Below are 14,232 nucleotides of genomic sequence, written 5' to 3'. Positions count from 1 at the left end.
TCATTAGCCGCACACATCCAGGGCCGCGTGGTGCGGCGCCTTTTTGCTATCTAAGACGGGTCGGGTCGGGACAACAAATCCAAGAACAAGATTTCAAAGTGGACAGTGATGGCTAAAAAGAGAGGATTATTTTTCAGACCAGTGCAGACGGGCTGCTATTACCATTACATACTCTATATTTGTGTCACAAATTGAATGTGTTGACGTCCGGCCGTGCGTGCGAAGAGAGAGAGAGGGGTAGTTTGTGCTGCGCGTATATCGTGCGGTCCCGCGTCCGCGGCAGTGCCGGTGCGGCCTGAGCCGTACCCCGTTCTTAGTAGTTAGCACTCGTTTTGCGCGGTTTGTGGGCGGTGGTGACAATATGGCAACTCATCCCCCAAAGGGTGCTCTATCACCGTGACTGCGCCCACGTCGCGTACGCCCGCGGCACACGCGTGTTGAACCGCTCCTGTGCGGCACCGATGAGGCTCCTGCTCATCAGGTTTGCAGCCGCGCGGAGCGCCTGAATATCGTGGGTGCGGCGGTGCGTCAGGGGGCGGAGTGGCCGATGACGGAGGCGAATGGCTGGGTGCGGTGGTGAGGCTGCGTGTCGGGCGCGGGAGGTGTCTCGGAGGTGTCCCGCGCCGGCTCCGGCGCGGCGCGAAGCACGTCCGGCAGTGCGCCAGAGGCGACGAAGGAGACGTCGCCGGAGAGCGCACAGAGCCTCGCGTCAGGCGCAGACGGGCGCAGCGCGCCGGTCACGCGGACGTCGATCGCGTCTGCGATGCTGCCCAGCCCGGAGCCGATCAGGCGGAAGCCGCGCGACTCGAGCCTCGCCGTCGTCGTGGCGGCGTCGAGCGTGCACTTTGCGCGGAGCTCCACGGCGAAGCGGAGCGCCACAAAGTCAAACTCCTCGACCGCTATCAGGAACTCGTCGTCCGTGCCGTCGACGCGCTGGACCTGTGCAGCGCGCACGAGAGGCGGCTGAGATGATGCGAGTGGCCGTGAGCCGAGAGAGTCGCCGGCTGTTGTGTGCCGCCTTGACCTGCCCGGCGTCCCACGATGACATGACGATCGCCGAAGCGTCGCTGCCGATGAACTCCTGCAGGGATCCACCCGCCTCGGGCTTGACGGGAGTGAGGCTGCGCTGCCGGCAGCCGAACCGGATCGACGAGCGGTCCTCCGCCATTTCAAAGATGTACTCTGGTTGAGCCATGGCGATGCAGCTCGAGCGAGGCGGAAAAACGCCGCGGCTCCCGAGGATAACCGCTGCGACGCCAGGCAGCACCGCGAGCAGGAGGCAGGGCATCTTATTATCCCTGTTTGAGGCCGGCACAGCCCTGGAGCCTCGCGAGAGCCCCTCGAACGGGGTGGGTTAGGGTGGTTTAGCGCCCCCTAACCCAGGGCGGTTTAGCGCCGTTTACCCTAGACGGTCACTAAACACGCCTAAACGATGCTAAACCGCCTCGACAAATGGTCTGCCTGGCCGGGGAGCTCCGTTTAACACTAAACCGCCCTAAACCCCTCCAGAAGTTTCGCGCGCGTCCACGCTCCTCTACCGTCAGACATACACATATGCCAGCATCTCCCACGGCCGCGCGCACCGCCACCGACACCGCAAACGGCGCGAGTCCGCCACCGTCGCCTTCCCCCGAGTCTCCGCTCGCCGCCTCCCGCGAGGAACTCAACGCCACCCTCACCTACATTCGCGTCACGCCCAACGGCAGCATTGCAGCCGCTGTCGGCTCCGGTGACTCGAGGGTGGAGACCGACCCAGGGTGGGAGGCGCACAAGGAGCAAGCCCGCCAGGCCCGCGAGGGGCAGGAGACCTCCTCCACCCCGACGCGCTCGCCAGGAGAGGCGTGACCTACGCCGGCGTCGCTTCGAACAGCGCGTACCTCTTAGCCTTGGCCGTGTGCAGCTTCTGCTGCAACTGCCGCTCCTGCTCGTCCGCAGCGATCGCTAGAGCTTCGCCCTCTGCGGTGGCGGCTGCAGTTGCCTCGCTGATCGCCGCCTCGACCCGCTGCATATCTCGTGCAGCACGTGCACGCGCCTCGGCGTTGACCGCGGCAACCTGGGAGGAGGCGCCAAACAAGGAAGGCCGTCTGCTCGTCGATGATTGCGCCCCACTCGGCAGGCAGCTACTGAAGCATCCAGAGAGTCCTCGCCCGGACGACGAGGGGCGTCCCAATGCTGTGTGCGCTTTGCTGCGCCTGTGACGCTCGTACTCCGCCTCCGAGACGTGAAGCTGCAACTCAAAGCCGCACTTGCATACCAGCCGCTTGCGCGGCACTTCCTCGCCGCGCATCCGTGTTCTCTCGCGCTGCTCGATTCCGCCGTTGGCCAGCTCGCGCTCCAGCCAAGGCGCGTGGACGCCATCCGGCTAAACGGCCGATCGTCGGACTAAACGACGACTAAACACGACTAGTCCAGCCCGACAAATGGCGGCCGCAGGCCGGATCAACTCCGTTTAGGCGCGTTTAGTGACCGTTCAGGGTAGACAACGCTAAACCGCCCTGGGTTAAGGGCCCCTAACCCGCGCTAAACGGTGTTAAACTGACACGTTCGAAGGGCTCTCCCTCGCTTGCACAAGCGAGCAAGGAAAACAAACGCACCTCGGTGCGCCCCGGTGGCGCCGCCCGCCACGGCCAGCCTGTTGGGCGTAGCCCTAGCGCTGTTCTTCCCCTCTCGCGTGTGCCTGTGTAGTACCAGCACGTGCCAGTCCGCGCCGAAAAGAAATAAAGAAACTCGAGGGACAAACCCAAACGACGGATGGGGGAGGAGGACAGGGTCCACACCTGCACGAGCAGGATTTTGGAAGGACGATCAGGGGTCCGCGCCTGTGTCGAGCGTCCTCAATCGATGGTTTCGACGAGTCAGAAAAAAGAAAGCGAATCCGCCGTATGCCCGAGGGCTACTCTCTTGTGAGCGGGGCGAGTCCTGGGGCCGCGAGGCCGCCTCCTCCGGCAACGCCCCAAGGGGGTTGCAGACTGGTGCAGTGGACGTGCATCGGGGTTCTTCTGACGCTTGGTTGGTTTTCCTTGTGGGGGCGCGTCACGGTGCTGGGCCGCGGTGGTGGGCCGGCCGACGTGCTCGCCGCGCTGGCGTCACGGAGCAACGCGACCGCCCCGATGGCGATGGCCCGCTGGCTGGGCACGCAGCCGATGAGCCTGGCCGGCTCCATCGTGGCACAGCGGCGGCGCGGCGAGCGGCGGGCCGCGAGGCGCGCGCGGCAGGCGCGTCCGTCTCTGATCGTGGCGGGCTCGCACTCTGCGCTGGGGGTGCAGGTGCTGCGCCGCGTGTTTGGCGCGCTCTGCGCGCGGCCGCGCCTCTCGCTCAGCTGCGAGGGCAGCGAGCGCGACGCGGCGCCGCAGGGCCGGAGACATAAGCGACGCACTGTCGTCCGGTTCGAGCGGGGAGCGGCGCGGCTGCTGCGGGCGGTCAAGGAGCGGGAGGGCAAGGGGCGGGGCGGCGGGCGGGGCGGCGGCGGCACGCGCGTGGTCGCCCTGCTCTGGGACCCGCTCGAGCAGTGCGTGGCCGAGTGGGCGTCGAGCACGAACGCGTCTCACGGCGACCAGTGCAGGGCGCTCGGCCTCGACAGCCTCGGCCCTCTGATGCGCGCGGTGCGGCGCAAGCCCGAGCGAGCGCTCGTGCTCCGCCTCTCGGACGTGGCCGGCTCCAAGGAGGTCGCAGCCTCGAAGTGGAGGAGCATGTTCCACTTCCTCGGCCTGCACGAGGCCAACACCTACCTCGCGTCGATCGCCTCCGCCGCCGCGCGGAACGACAGGGACGGGCCGCTGCGGGCCAAGGTGCGCAACGCCGCCGCGCCCGCGTGGGCGCGCGACGTCGTCGGCCGACGAACCAACTCGAGCCTCGCAAACACCGTGCGGCGGCTGCGGCGCGACCTCGCCTCCTTCTGAAAGGAGGGGGGGGGGGGCGCCGAGGTCGCCTCGAGATCACCTCGAGAATGTCCGACCTCGCGTCCTTTGGAAGTGCTCCGGGGGGCCGCGGCGCTTGCTTTGGCGAGAGGAGCGCGCGCGTGGGTGTGTGGGTGTGAGCTGTGACGCCGGTGAGCTGGTGTTGGCTTGTCCGGGCCGGCGCTCGGCGCGGCGCGCGAGCGAGAGGGCGCGCCTTTGGCTCATCGTTGATGCGTATATTTAGTCGTGTGCGTGGAGGGGAGAGCCTCGACGAGGACGTAAATAAATAAACAAAACGGACACCTCTACTAGGAGATGGAGATAATGATATCAGATAAGGATCGACGAGGACCGCGTGGAGGTGCCGTGGACGTCCCGTGCGCCGTGGCAGAACCCAGTGTGAGAGAGAGAGATTTTTAGCAATCCCAGTCGATTTCTTCGGCGACTACCTTTACAACAAGGCCCACCACCGGCGGCCCCACGACGGCGTCCTCGCCGCCTGGGCGGACGCGATGCGCGCCCCGGCCAACGCGCCGGTCGTGCACGGTGACAAGGAGAAACCAGAGCTCACCCGGCAGTACAACGAGGGGTACAAGGTCGACCTCGCGGAACCCCACGCTGGCCCGGGAGGATGCGATGAGGTGAATGAAGTCAAGCTCTGGACGCCCCTCCTCAAGACCTCCTCGCCGGGCGTTGGCAACGCCTCGAGCGGCGGCACGCCCGCCTCCGTTGGCCACTCCTACGCCTTCGGCAACACCGAAGAGAAGGCCCGCCGCCTAAACATGGGCTGCAAGGCGCGCGGGCAGCCCGGCCAACCCTTCTCCCACAAGACCGGCCACGGCTACGTCAGGCGCATCGCGGTTTCTACCACGACGCGATCTTTGTCAAGCGCAACAACTTCAACCTGCTGCTCCACGAGACGTTCGGCGGCGGCTTCTCGCCCACCGCCGTTCTCAAGCTGCGCCGCCTCGCGCGCAAAGTCGCGCGCGGCAGCGTTGACCGCACAGCCTACTCGCCCAAGTACTCGCTCTCTTTTATGTCCCACCATGCAGAGCGCATCTCTCTCTCTGTTCACTGAGTGTTGTGCGAGGCGTGAACCGCGCCATTCGCTCTCACCTGGCAACCCTGTCTGCACGTCTCGCGCGCGCGTGAACAGGGCTCCAGGCCCCAAATGACGTGTGAGTGTTAGAGTTGTTGTTTGTGTTGGACGAAAAACGTAAACGATTAAAATACATTCAAAAAAAAACTGTTGAAATTTAAAGGCAAAACACAACGCTCTGCGGTTGGTGCACCCCTCACACTGACGTACATTCTGGAGTATATTGTTGGCGTACATTCAATATGCGTTTGGGAGTACGGCTTAGGAACTTCAAGAGAGAGAGTTGAACTTCAAGGAACGTTCACAATACCAAAACTTCGGGAAATCCAGATTTGTTTTTTAACTTCGGAGTGTTCTGCCCGCGCGACGCGCGTGTCGCAACACGCCTCTGGGGGGAGGCGGGGCCCCTAGGGGGTACCCATGCGGGGGAGGGGAGCCCGACCCAGGCCGCAGTGTTCTTGCAAGTGCTTGAGTAAAGAAAAGAAACGAGATAACAGAATCAAATCACATCAAATCGAGGACATGCTTGCACCCGCCGCGCCGCCGCCGCCGCCGCCGCCGTTTTCGCCACAAACCTGGGGGGAGTACCTCAGGCGGTGGTCGCCGGCGAGTTACTCGTCTCTCGGCTCTCTTGTTCGCTGGAAGTACTCACCACCGCCGCCACACTCGCCGCCGCCGCCGCCGCTTGCGCCCCGATCACCGCCGCCAACGCTGCCCTCGCCAGCGCCTCTGGCCTCGACGCGCCGGATCTTTGCCTCGCCAGTTCGTGGAAGTGAATCGGGCATGTGCCGCACTCGAGAGGGCTACGGCGTCTACAGCGAGATCTGGGAGCTCTCCCAGTCCCAGTGCGAGGCTCGCTGTGCCGTGGACGGAGGGTGCGTCGCCTAAGCACAGCACCTTTCCGCGAGGCGGGGCACGAGGCGGCGCCTACACCAAGTGCGAGCTGCACACCGTGCCGGCGACGCACACCGTCCCAGCCTCGTTTCCCGTCGTCTGCCGCGTGCTGCAGCCCGCACCCGCCAATCCGCCCTCGAGGGGGCGAGGCAGCAAGCGCCCCGGCAGCCAGACGCGGCAGCGGGGCGCAGAGTCGTCGTCGCTTCCGCTCCCCGCCGCCCGGTACGCCTTTTCCAGCTTCGTCACCCCGACGCCCCGGCTCGCGGCGGCCTTCCTAGTCGACTACCTGGGCGCAACCCTGCTCGAGGACCCGCGCACGTTTCAGACTCGCGCGGCCGCGCACGGCAGGCTTGTGGCGGCAGTCCGCTTCCGGCCCGGCAGCACGAGTCAGGCCACGCAGGCCCTGCGGGCCGACACGCGTCACCTGAACGAAGGGCCGCACGACGTCTACTTCGTCAGGAGCGACGAGCCGCCCGCCTCGGAGGGCAGCCTCCTCACCGCCGAGCGGCTCGCCGACGAGATGTCAAAGGTGCACCGCTTCGGCGTGCAGGAGACGTGGGACTGGTGGCAGGACTGGCACCTGGCGCTGTGGACGGAGAACCTCGACGCGGTGCTGGTCAGGCTGCTGCGCGACGGCTTGCCCTTCGTGACGCGCGGCACGTCTGCGTACGTGGAGATACCCAGGGGCATCACCTTCCAGCTGCAGGGACTCAACATGAGTCTCGCCGCGACCGAGCCCTTTAACTTTTGCCGAGCCACGACCCCGACCTCGCGCCTCCCGACCCCGCCGCCGAGCGCGTGGCGCTCCGCAGTGAGGCCGGACGCGCCGCTGCCGCCGATCCCGCACTTGCAGGCCAAGCACTTCGCCCTGCCGACCGACACGCCGGAGGCGGCGCTGCAGCACTTGCAGCGCTTCATCGGCGGTGAGGGGCTCGGCGACGTGCTCACCTTCCTGCAGCCGCGCTCGCACCGGTTCTCCAACGGCGAGTGCGCGATGCTCAAGTGGCAGCGCCTCGCCGACTTCGACCTTCACTTTGTGCACCAGTTCTCAAAGACGGACCAGCCGAGCGGCGGCTCGACGGCGAGTGTGCGCGAGGTGCAGCGCCGCCTGGTGGCGGGGCACGCAAAGCACGCGGGCGAGGACGTGGGGCAGCTCGCCCTCGCGGACCCCGCCCTCTCGACGTTCCTCGGCAACGGGCTCGGGCTGCGCGTGAGCAGTCTCGAGCCCTTTCGCGCACGGCTCGACGCGGCGCGCGCGCGCGCGCCATACTACGTCCACTCGGGCGACAGCTCGCAGACCCGCCGCAGCCTGTACGTGCCGCTCGCCACAGGATTCATTGTGGAGCTGCAAGAGGAGAAGTGAGACTCCGAGGCGAGCACTGCGCGCCTCTTTGTTTAGAGGGGACTGCCGGAGCACCCTCGCGCCTCGCGCCCCGCCGCCTCTCCGCCGGACTCCGCCCCCGCGGTGCACCCAATTCCCGTGTATTCAGTTACGCGGGCTCACACGGCATGACGCATGTACACACACCTCTCAGTCGGACCCGCGTCCAGTGCGTACAGTTTCAGAGTTACCACCTTGCACCTTCAGACAATGTACACCTATCTACGGTCTATTGCCTGCAACTGTATTGGTTACGGAGTATATGGGGTGTGGGCACACTCCATCTCCAATCTCCATCAGCACATTCGATATTGGACTGACTCCGTCATCTCGGGTTGTTGCACGAGTATATGGGCCACGATGTCTCAAATATGAGGGGTTTTGACTCCTACCGGCTCCTGACGCTATTCCTGGCAGCTCTAATGGCCAGGGTCAGTAGTGTTGTGATAGATGGTGCCCATACTATCGCAGGAGCTGCCACACTCGCCCGGACCGTCCCCTTCTGGGGCCGGTTCCGCAGCCCGCGAGAGCCGACTGCGGGGCCGTGCCGCGGGTGCCTACTGCCGAGTGCCACAAACACTGCGCCGTCCCGCCATCACCTACAGGCTGTCTTGTGGGATGGTTGGGATGTCCAAACGCCACCATCTTGGCTCTTGCGACCTCAAACCCGCAAGCTGTATGGGTGGTCCTGACGTCGACAGACGCCCGAGGACCATGGTGAAGCTGAGCCGGAACGCGTCGACAGGTCTCGTCTGAGCCCGTGGCGGTCGCCGGCTGAGTCGTTGTGCACGGGCCGGTACCTCAGGCGTCACCTCCGCAGCCTCAGGTCTCACACTCCATCACCTCCGACGGGACGCCGTCGGTGGCACGCTCGGCGGCGAGTTTGTTGCAGCCCCACAGCGAGCACGGCGTCGAGCAATTTCACTCCAGTTGGTTCGGCACACTCGGTGGGGTCCACCGAGTGTGCCGAACGCGCGAGCGGTGCGTCCTGGCAGCCCGCGCTGGCTGCGGAGCTGCAACAAACTCGAGACACGCTTTTTGCGGACATTTTCGACGCTTTTGGCCCATATACTCGTGCAACAACCCTCTCAAGCGACAAGCGTCAGCCGTCACGACTCACGGGGGCGTCACGCACGTTCTCACAAGGTCACATCTCACTGCACACTCACTTCTCACTCTTGTCAACGTGTGACTGTGTCACTGACACGTGACACACGAGTCAGACTCGGAGTACGGAGACGACTCACGAGTGCGACGACCACCCCAATCAGAGCAGATCTCACGAACACGACCACAGTACATAGAGATTTAACTCCCTGCATTCAGCCGGCTGGGCTGCTCTGTCGCACTGGCGGCGCGACCTGTCCGTCCGACTGCGACACGCAGTCGTTGACCCAGAGGCGCGCCGACTCGATGTCGGTGAACACTCGTGCAGGCTGGACAGGGGATAGGCTGCGAATTGCAAACGCAAAGCTTCTCCGCCACAGAACTCCGCCCGATATGATAAAGGCGACGCAGCGCACGCGCCCCGCGGCCGCGATGTCACTCGCGTGTCGAGAAAACGGTCATCGTTGCATCCCTCCCTGCTTCTGAAATTCGCAAGTTATGGAAGATGCAAAGAGACGGAGGAGCAACGAGCGCCCCGGCGCGAGCCAAAGACACTCTCTCCGTACCCAGGGGTATCAGATACCTAGGATCCTAGGAGTACTCTATCGTATTCGTTGAACTCTATCGTATGGGGGGTTGGCGGCCCCCCGAGGACGGCGAATGGACGGCAGCAATTACTTTTTTCCCCGACAACTTTGTCCTGAACTTTTCCCGGCCGCTTCCCTGCACATTCCTCACTGGTCGATACACACCTACCGTGTGTGTTATGCTCTCTCTCGCCTCGCCCGCCGCCTCCGGCTTCGCGCCGCTACGCGGTCCGGCCCTCCTCCTGACCGAGCTCTCCACTGTCGGGTTCGACGCTCGTGCCTACAGGGCCAAGATGCAGAAGCTCTCCGCGCCTCTGCGCGCCGCCGCGAGAACAGCCGACCGACTTGCTGCCACCGTCTGCATGTCCGACACGGCGCGCAAGGCTCTGTGGAAGCCTGGCGCGGTGGCGCCGTCCTACCTCGATGGCACGCTCGCCGGCGACGCAGGGTTCGACCCACTGACCCTGACGGCGCTCGCGAGCAAGAGCCTCCCTGACCTCCTCACGGGCGGGTGGCCGTCGCAGAGCCAGCGCGAGCTAATCATGGCGCGGATGACGCCCACAGAGCGGCGGGCTGCCGTCGCGAAGATGCGCGAGGCGGAAATCAGGCACGCGCGGCTGGCGATGCTCGCAGCGGCCGGCTGGCCTCTCTCTGAGCTGCTCCAAGGGGGGCGAGCCCCCTCCGTCCTGAATGGAGGGCTTGGCGACGGCCCGGTCCCCTTCTTCCTTGTGCTCGCGGCGGGCGCCGCCGCCTACGTCGAATACCTCAGCGAGGAGGCCGCCAATCAGGCCTCGGGGCTTGGCCCTGCAGCGCCCCGCTTGGCCGGCGACTTCGGGTTCGATCCTCTGGGAGTGATGGCCGAGGAGGGGGCTTACCGCCGCAAGGAGTTGAGCGCCAACGAGCTCTTCAACGGCCGGCTCGCCATGCTCGCCATCACCGGCTTCGCGGCCCAGGAGTTCCTATGGGGCACGCCGGTCGTCGAGCAGACGCCATTCTTCTTTGGGCGTTGATTGGGGCTCTCTGAGCCGCTGGACCCGCTCGCCGCTGTGCTGAGAGTGCACCCCTGATCCGTAATAACAGTGCAAGGAGTGGTGTGGCGGTGCGCCTTCCCCCTTCCGCGCCAAAATATGCGACACAATGAACGGGGTCCACGCACCACGGGTGTGGCCTGAGCGCTGAGGAAGACGTTGGAGTGCATAGATTAGAGCATATGTGTGATCTGTGATCTGCAACCCGTGCAACCTGGTACCTGCAAGGGGCTGCCCGCAGGCGCATTTTGTATACCGAGGCGGTGCCCGGTGCCGAGCGCAGGCAGGGCCCACAGGTCGGACCTTAAGACAGCGTTGTAGATCCCTGGGCGAGGGTGATTCGGCGTCCCCGTCCGGGGTCAGGGCTGAAGGCCGCGGGGGAGACCAACCCGATCTCTCCGGCGTCCCGGGAGCGTGATTGACACCTCCCCCCGTGCCAACAGCCCCATGGAGGTAGGCCGCTCGTCTAGCCAATCAGCCTTAAGCGAGCGGCCTGGCCGTTGGAATGGCCGGGTGGAGAGAGGGGCGGAGTCGGCTCGGAAGCGCGACCCTGCAGCCACGGGGGCTGAGCCCTGGCTGAGCTGGCTGTCAGGCTGTCAGGTGCTGTCAGGTGATCTGTCAGGCTGTCAGGCACTGTCAGGCACTGTCAGGTGCCTCTGTCAGACCAGCTGTCAGGTGCTGTCAGTGCTGTCGGGTGCTGTCGGGTGCTTGTCTGACATCAGAGGGGCTCCGTAGCTGTCGGGTGCTGTCGGAGCTGTCGGGTGTTGCTGTCAGACGCTGTCGGAGCTGTCAGAGCTGTCGGGCTGCTGCTGCTGTCAGAGACGCCGGTGCTGTCAGGTGCTGTCGGTTGGTGCTGTCGGGGTGCTGTCAGGCTCTGACACACCATCCACACTTATGACATTATCAAGAGGAGACCAGCAGGACTCTACTACACATACTCTAGTCTCTACTCTGCCAGAAGGGGTCCGCCTGGGGAGCGCAGATGGCGGCGCAGCCAGGCGCAGGCGGCGGCGGCAGGCCAGCGCGGCATAGACGGCGGCGGCCACCCCCACCCAGACGCCGTAGGCATATGGCTGTAGGGCCCCAGAAGGCTAGCTGGTAGCTTCATCTGTAGTTGTAGCACAGCCGCGGGTCCGCAGAGGTGGGGCGGGAGGGTTGAGAGAGAGACCCATGAGGCATGACCATCCCATGACACTGCATGGACCACACTCGCATGTGCATGTCTTTGCATGTAATAGTTTTGTTACACCCTCATGGGGCACAAGAAAGAGGCTGCACGGCTGTGTACGGTCTGTGCTGCTGTCGGGCTGGTCGGGCTGTCGGGCTGTCAGCGCTGCTGTCAGGCCTTTGTGTGCTGTCGGGCTGTCAGGCAGCTGTCAGGCTGTCACGTTAGGGCCTGACAGCGACGGAGCCCCTCTGATGTCAGACTCGGCTGTCAGGCTGTCAGATACGTGCTGTCAGACTGTCAGAGAAAGTGCTGTCAACGCTGTCAGGCTGTCGGGCACTGTCAGGCGCTGTCCGGGTTTGCTGTCAGGCTGTCAGACCAGGGCTCAGCACGGGGGCTGCCCGCCCACTCTCGTCGGGTTAAGGGGAGGACGACTGTCTCCGCAGGCGGACCTCAGTTACGAGCCGCCCTCCCCTCGAGACGCGAGGCCAGCGCACTTGGGGCCGAGCCCCAGCGTGCACCGCCCCACACGCCTCACGCGGCCTCTGGCTGGAGCGGGATCGCAAGCGAGTCCCCCTGGCCGGCGCGCGTCTTCCGAGAGAGGAGCCGGAGCGAGGGACCTTCTTAGTAAGCCGGGGCATGCAGGCGCATGCACAGCCGTTCAGAAACTTTCCCAGCCGTTGGAATGGCTGCGCTCCCGCCCCTCACGCCGGGTGGACAAGCGGGGGGAGGTCAATGTCTCAATGACCTGCCTAGTCGCCCGACATGCCAGGCATGCCGACCTTTCGGAGCCCCCCCTCGTAGACGTGTGCCGCTGGGATCAAGCCAGTACGCCCGAGGGCGACGGTCCCCCGGTAGTAGACGTTGGCGCCGAAGAGGGAGGAGTCGCCGAAGGACGGGTAGTCGTCGGTCATGCGGGGGGAGGAGGAGTCGGCGAGCAGCAGGGGGGGAGAAATGCCTGAGAGGGTGGGGAGGGAGGCGTGAGGCGCGAGGTGAGGGCGCGGGGCGCGGGGCGTACGTGGGACGCGAGGCGTGAGGTGCAGGGCGTTGGGCGGGAGGGCGCGGGGCGCTCGAGGTTGGGGCAGGGTGTGTTTTGTGTGTCTGTTGTCGGTGTCTGTATGTGTGTGTGTGTGTGTGTGTGTGTGTGTGTGTGTGTGTGTGTGTGTGTGTGTGTGTGTGTGTGTGTGTGTGTGTGTGTGTGTTGGTTTGTTTGTGCGAGGGCTGGGCGGGGCAGGGCAGGGCGGCGGCGAGCGGCGAGCGGCGTCGGCGAGATCGGCGACGAAGAGAGGCGATGGTGACGTACACGGCGGCACGGGCAGTGTTCACGGCGGGCGCCCGAGGCGGTCCACGCCGGCCCTGCAGGCCGTCTCAGAGAGCCTGGCGAGGCTGTACAGAATGCCAAGAGCATACTGGGCAGGCTGCCGTCGAGCGACGAGCCATGCTGGTCGTCGCAGGCGATGAGGTCGAGGAGCCGATCGGAGCGTCGCAGAGGCTGCCGACCACTGCCGTTCGCCCTCGGGCCCAGGGGTGGAAGGCAAGCTTCCTGGCGTTTCTGGCGAGCGTCCAGACGTCGCAGAGCATCCGGCAGGCGCGCAGCGACCCAAATTTTTGCTCACCGCACGGCCGTGCGAGCCGTCGGTCGGTGGTGATGGTCGGCGTCGGCGCGCGCCGACCGACGCGGCTGCGGTGGGCGTCATGTGGCGCGTGTTAGGACTAGACATTGTGCGAATTTCGGCGGTCGGTTTGGGCTCTAGCATATGTACCAGAGGACGTGCTACGTGCACGAACGTCGAACGTGGGAGGGAGTTGGCAGTTGCGGCTTGTGCGCGATGCGCGCCGCCGCGCGGGGACCCCAGGACGCACATTGTTGTGTCGTGTCTAATCCTCGAGAGGTCTAATCTCTCGCTCAAACTCAATCTACGCGGACGCTGGTGGTAGCGTGTCGTGATGTCCCTGGGTGGGGTGCTTGTGGCTGGCCACCCACCCACCCTACGACAGGCTCGCAGCGCGGTGCTCGGTATGGACCACTCGGCTCCCGACTCCACTGGCTGAGTCCTCCTCATCTCAAGTGTGACTCAGTCTGGCCCCGCTCTGTGGGCGGAGGACGTGCCTAGTGCTGTAAGACCATCGTAAATTCTTTTGCCTGGCGCCGGCCGCGATTCTTGTTTTTCTTCTGCTTGTGTTAGTGCCCGTGCCAGTCCCGTTAAAGAAAGAAAGAAAACAGACAACCCAAAGGAGGGATGGGACTTGGGAACAGGGAGGACGGCACGCCGCCACCACAGGGATTTTAAGGAGAGGAGTGTGGTGCTAGCCGTCGCCCACCCTAGGGCGTCCGCCTCTTCCTACCTCTCTTCGCAGTCCCTCGCCGATTCTCGCTGCAACCGTCATGCCAGTCCCGTTAGGTTAGGGGTTAGGTAGGAAGGTGAAGAACAGCCAGGCTCGGACTGGACACCAACGCGGTATGGGTGGACGCTAGACAGATGATGACGACACGCATGAGCGACACACAGACACAAACAGGCTCACAAGACACACAGCCAGCTGGCTGCCACACACCCTGAGTTGGTTGGCGTACACATAACTCAGGGCCACGTCCTCCCTGTCGCCCCCCCCAGCACACACGGTGCCAAGGGCACAAACAAGGGCACAACAACACAACAGACGACAGGAAGTAACATGTGAGACTAGAGCAGGCTTGCTCCTCCTCCCGCGACCTACTCGAGAACTTGGAGCACTTGGAGTGCAGTTATTAACCTCACATCCAGGGCCGAGGAGCTAAGAAGCGCACCCAGCGGGCCGGATGATCGGTGTCGGGTTGCGGGCAAGAGAGCCCTAGCCCCGGGAAGGACTAAAATTCTTTAGCGCGTTAGCGCGCGACCAGCGGAGACGGTAGACGACCAGTCCGCGTCGTCCGCGCCTGGGTGGCTGCTTCCGCTGGAGAGATGGCGTCTACTGTGGCCGAGCCGCTGCTCCCGCCTCCGCATGACTTGGTTCCGCCGCGCTCGGCAAAGCGCGAGCGGACAGGCTCGCCGCGAGCCTCACCTTCTGCCGACCCGTCCAGGACAAACACCCCAC

The 14,232-nt window shown here is 64.8% G+C and overlaps 2 protein-coding genes across 2 annotated transcripts; one reads left to right on the top strand and one right to left on the bottom strand.

The window, feature by feature from the left end:
* Nucleotides 1-351: 351 nt before the first annotated feature.
* Nucleotides 352-1,288, bottom strand: EMIHUDRAFT_470586 (hypothetical protein; the record flags this gene model as incomplete). Its single annotated transcript, XM_005767529.1, has 3 exons — nucleotides 352-502; nucleotides 625-939; nucleotides 1,025-1,288. 3 exons carry the CDS (start codon nucleotides 1,286-1,288, stop codon nucleotides 392-394), a joined length of 690 nt encoding a protein of 229 aa, XP_005767586.1. The 3' UTR covers nucleotides 352-391.
* An 8,263-nt stretch (nucleotides 1,289-9,551) lies between these two features.
* Nucleotides 9,552-9,974, top strand: Lhcf54 (light harvesting protein; the record flags this gene model as incomplete). Its single annotated transcript, XM_005767528.1, has 1 exon — nucleotides 9,552-9,974. The coding sequence occupies one exon, from the start codon at nucleotides 9,552-9,554 to the stop codon at nucleotides 9,972-9,974; it is 423 nt and encodes a 140-aa protein (XP_005767585.1).
* Nucleotides 9,975-14,232: the final 4,258 nt, after the last annotated feature.

The sequence above is a fragment of the Emiliania huxleyi genome (genome assembly GCF_000372725.1).
Source record: "Emiliania huxleyi CCMP1516 unplaced genomic scaffold EMIHUscaffold_487, whole genome shotgun sequence".
In the NCBI taxonomy this organism is placed as follows: Eukaryota; Haptophyta; order Isochrysidales; family Noelaerhabdaceae; genus Emiliania; species Emiliania huxleyi.
This window is presented reverse-complemented; position numbering and strand designations above follow the sequence as displayed.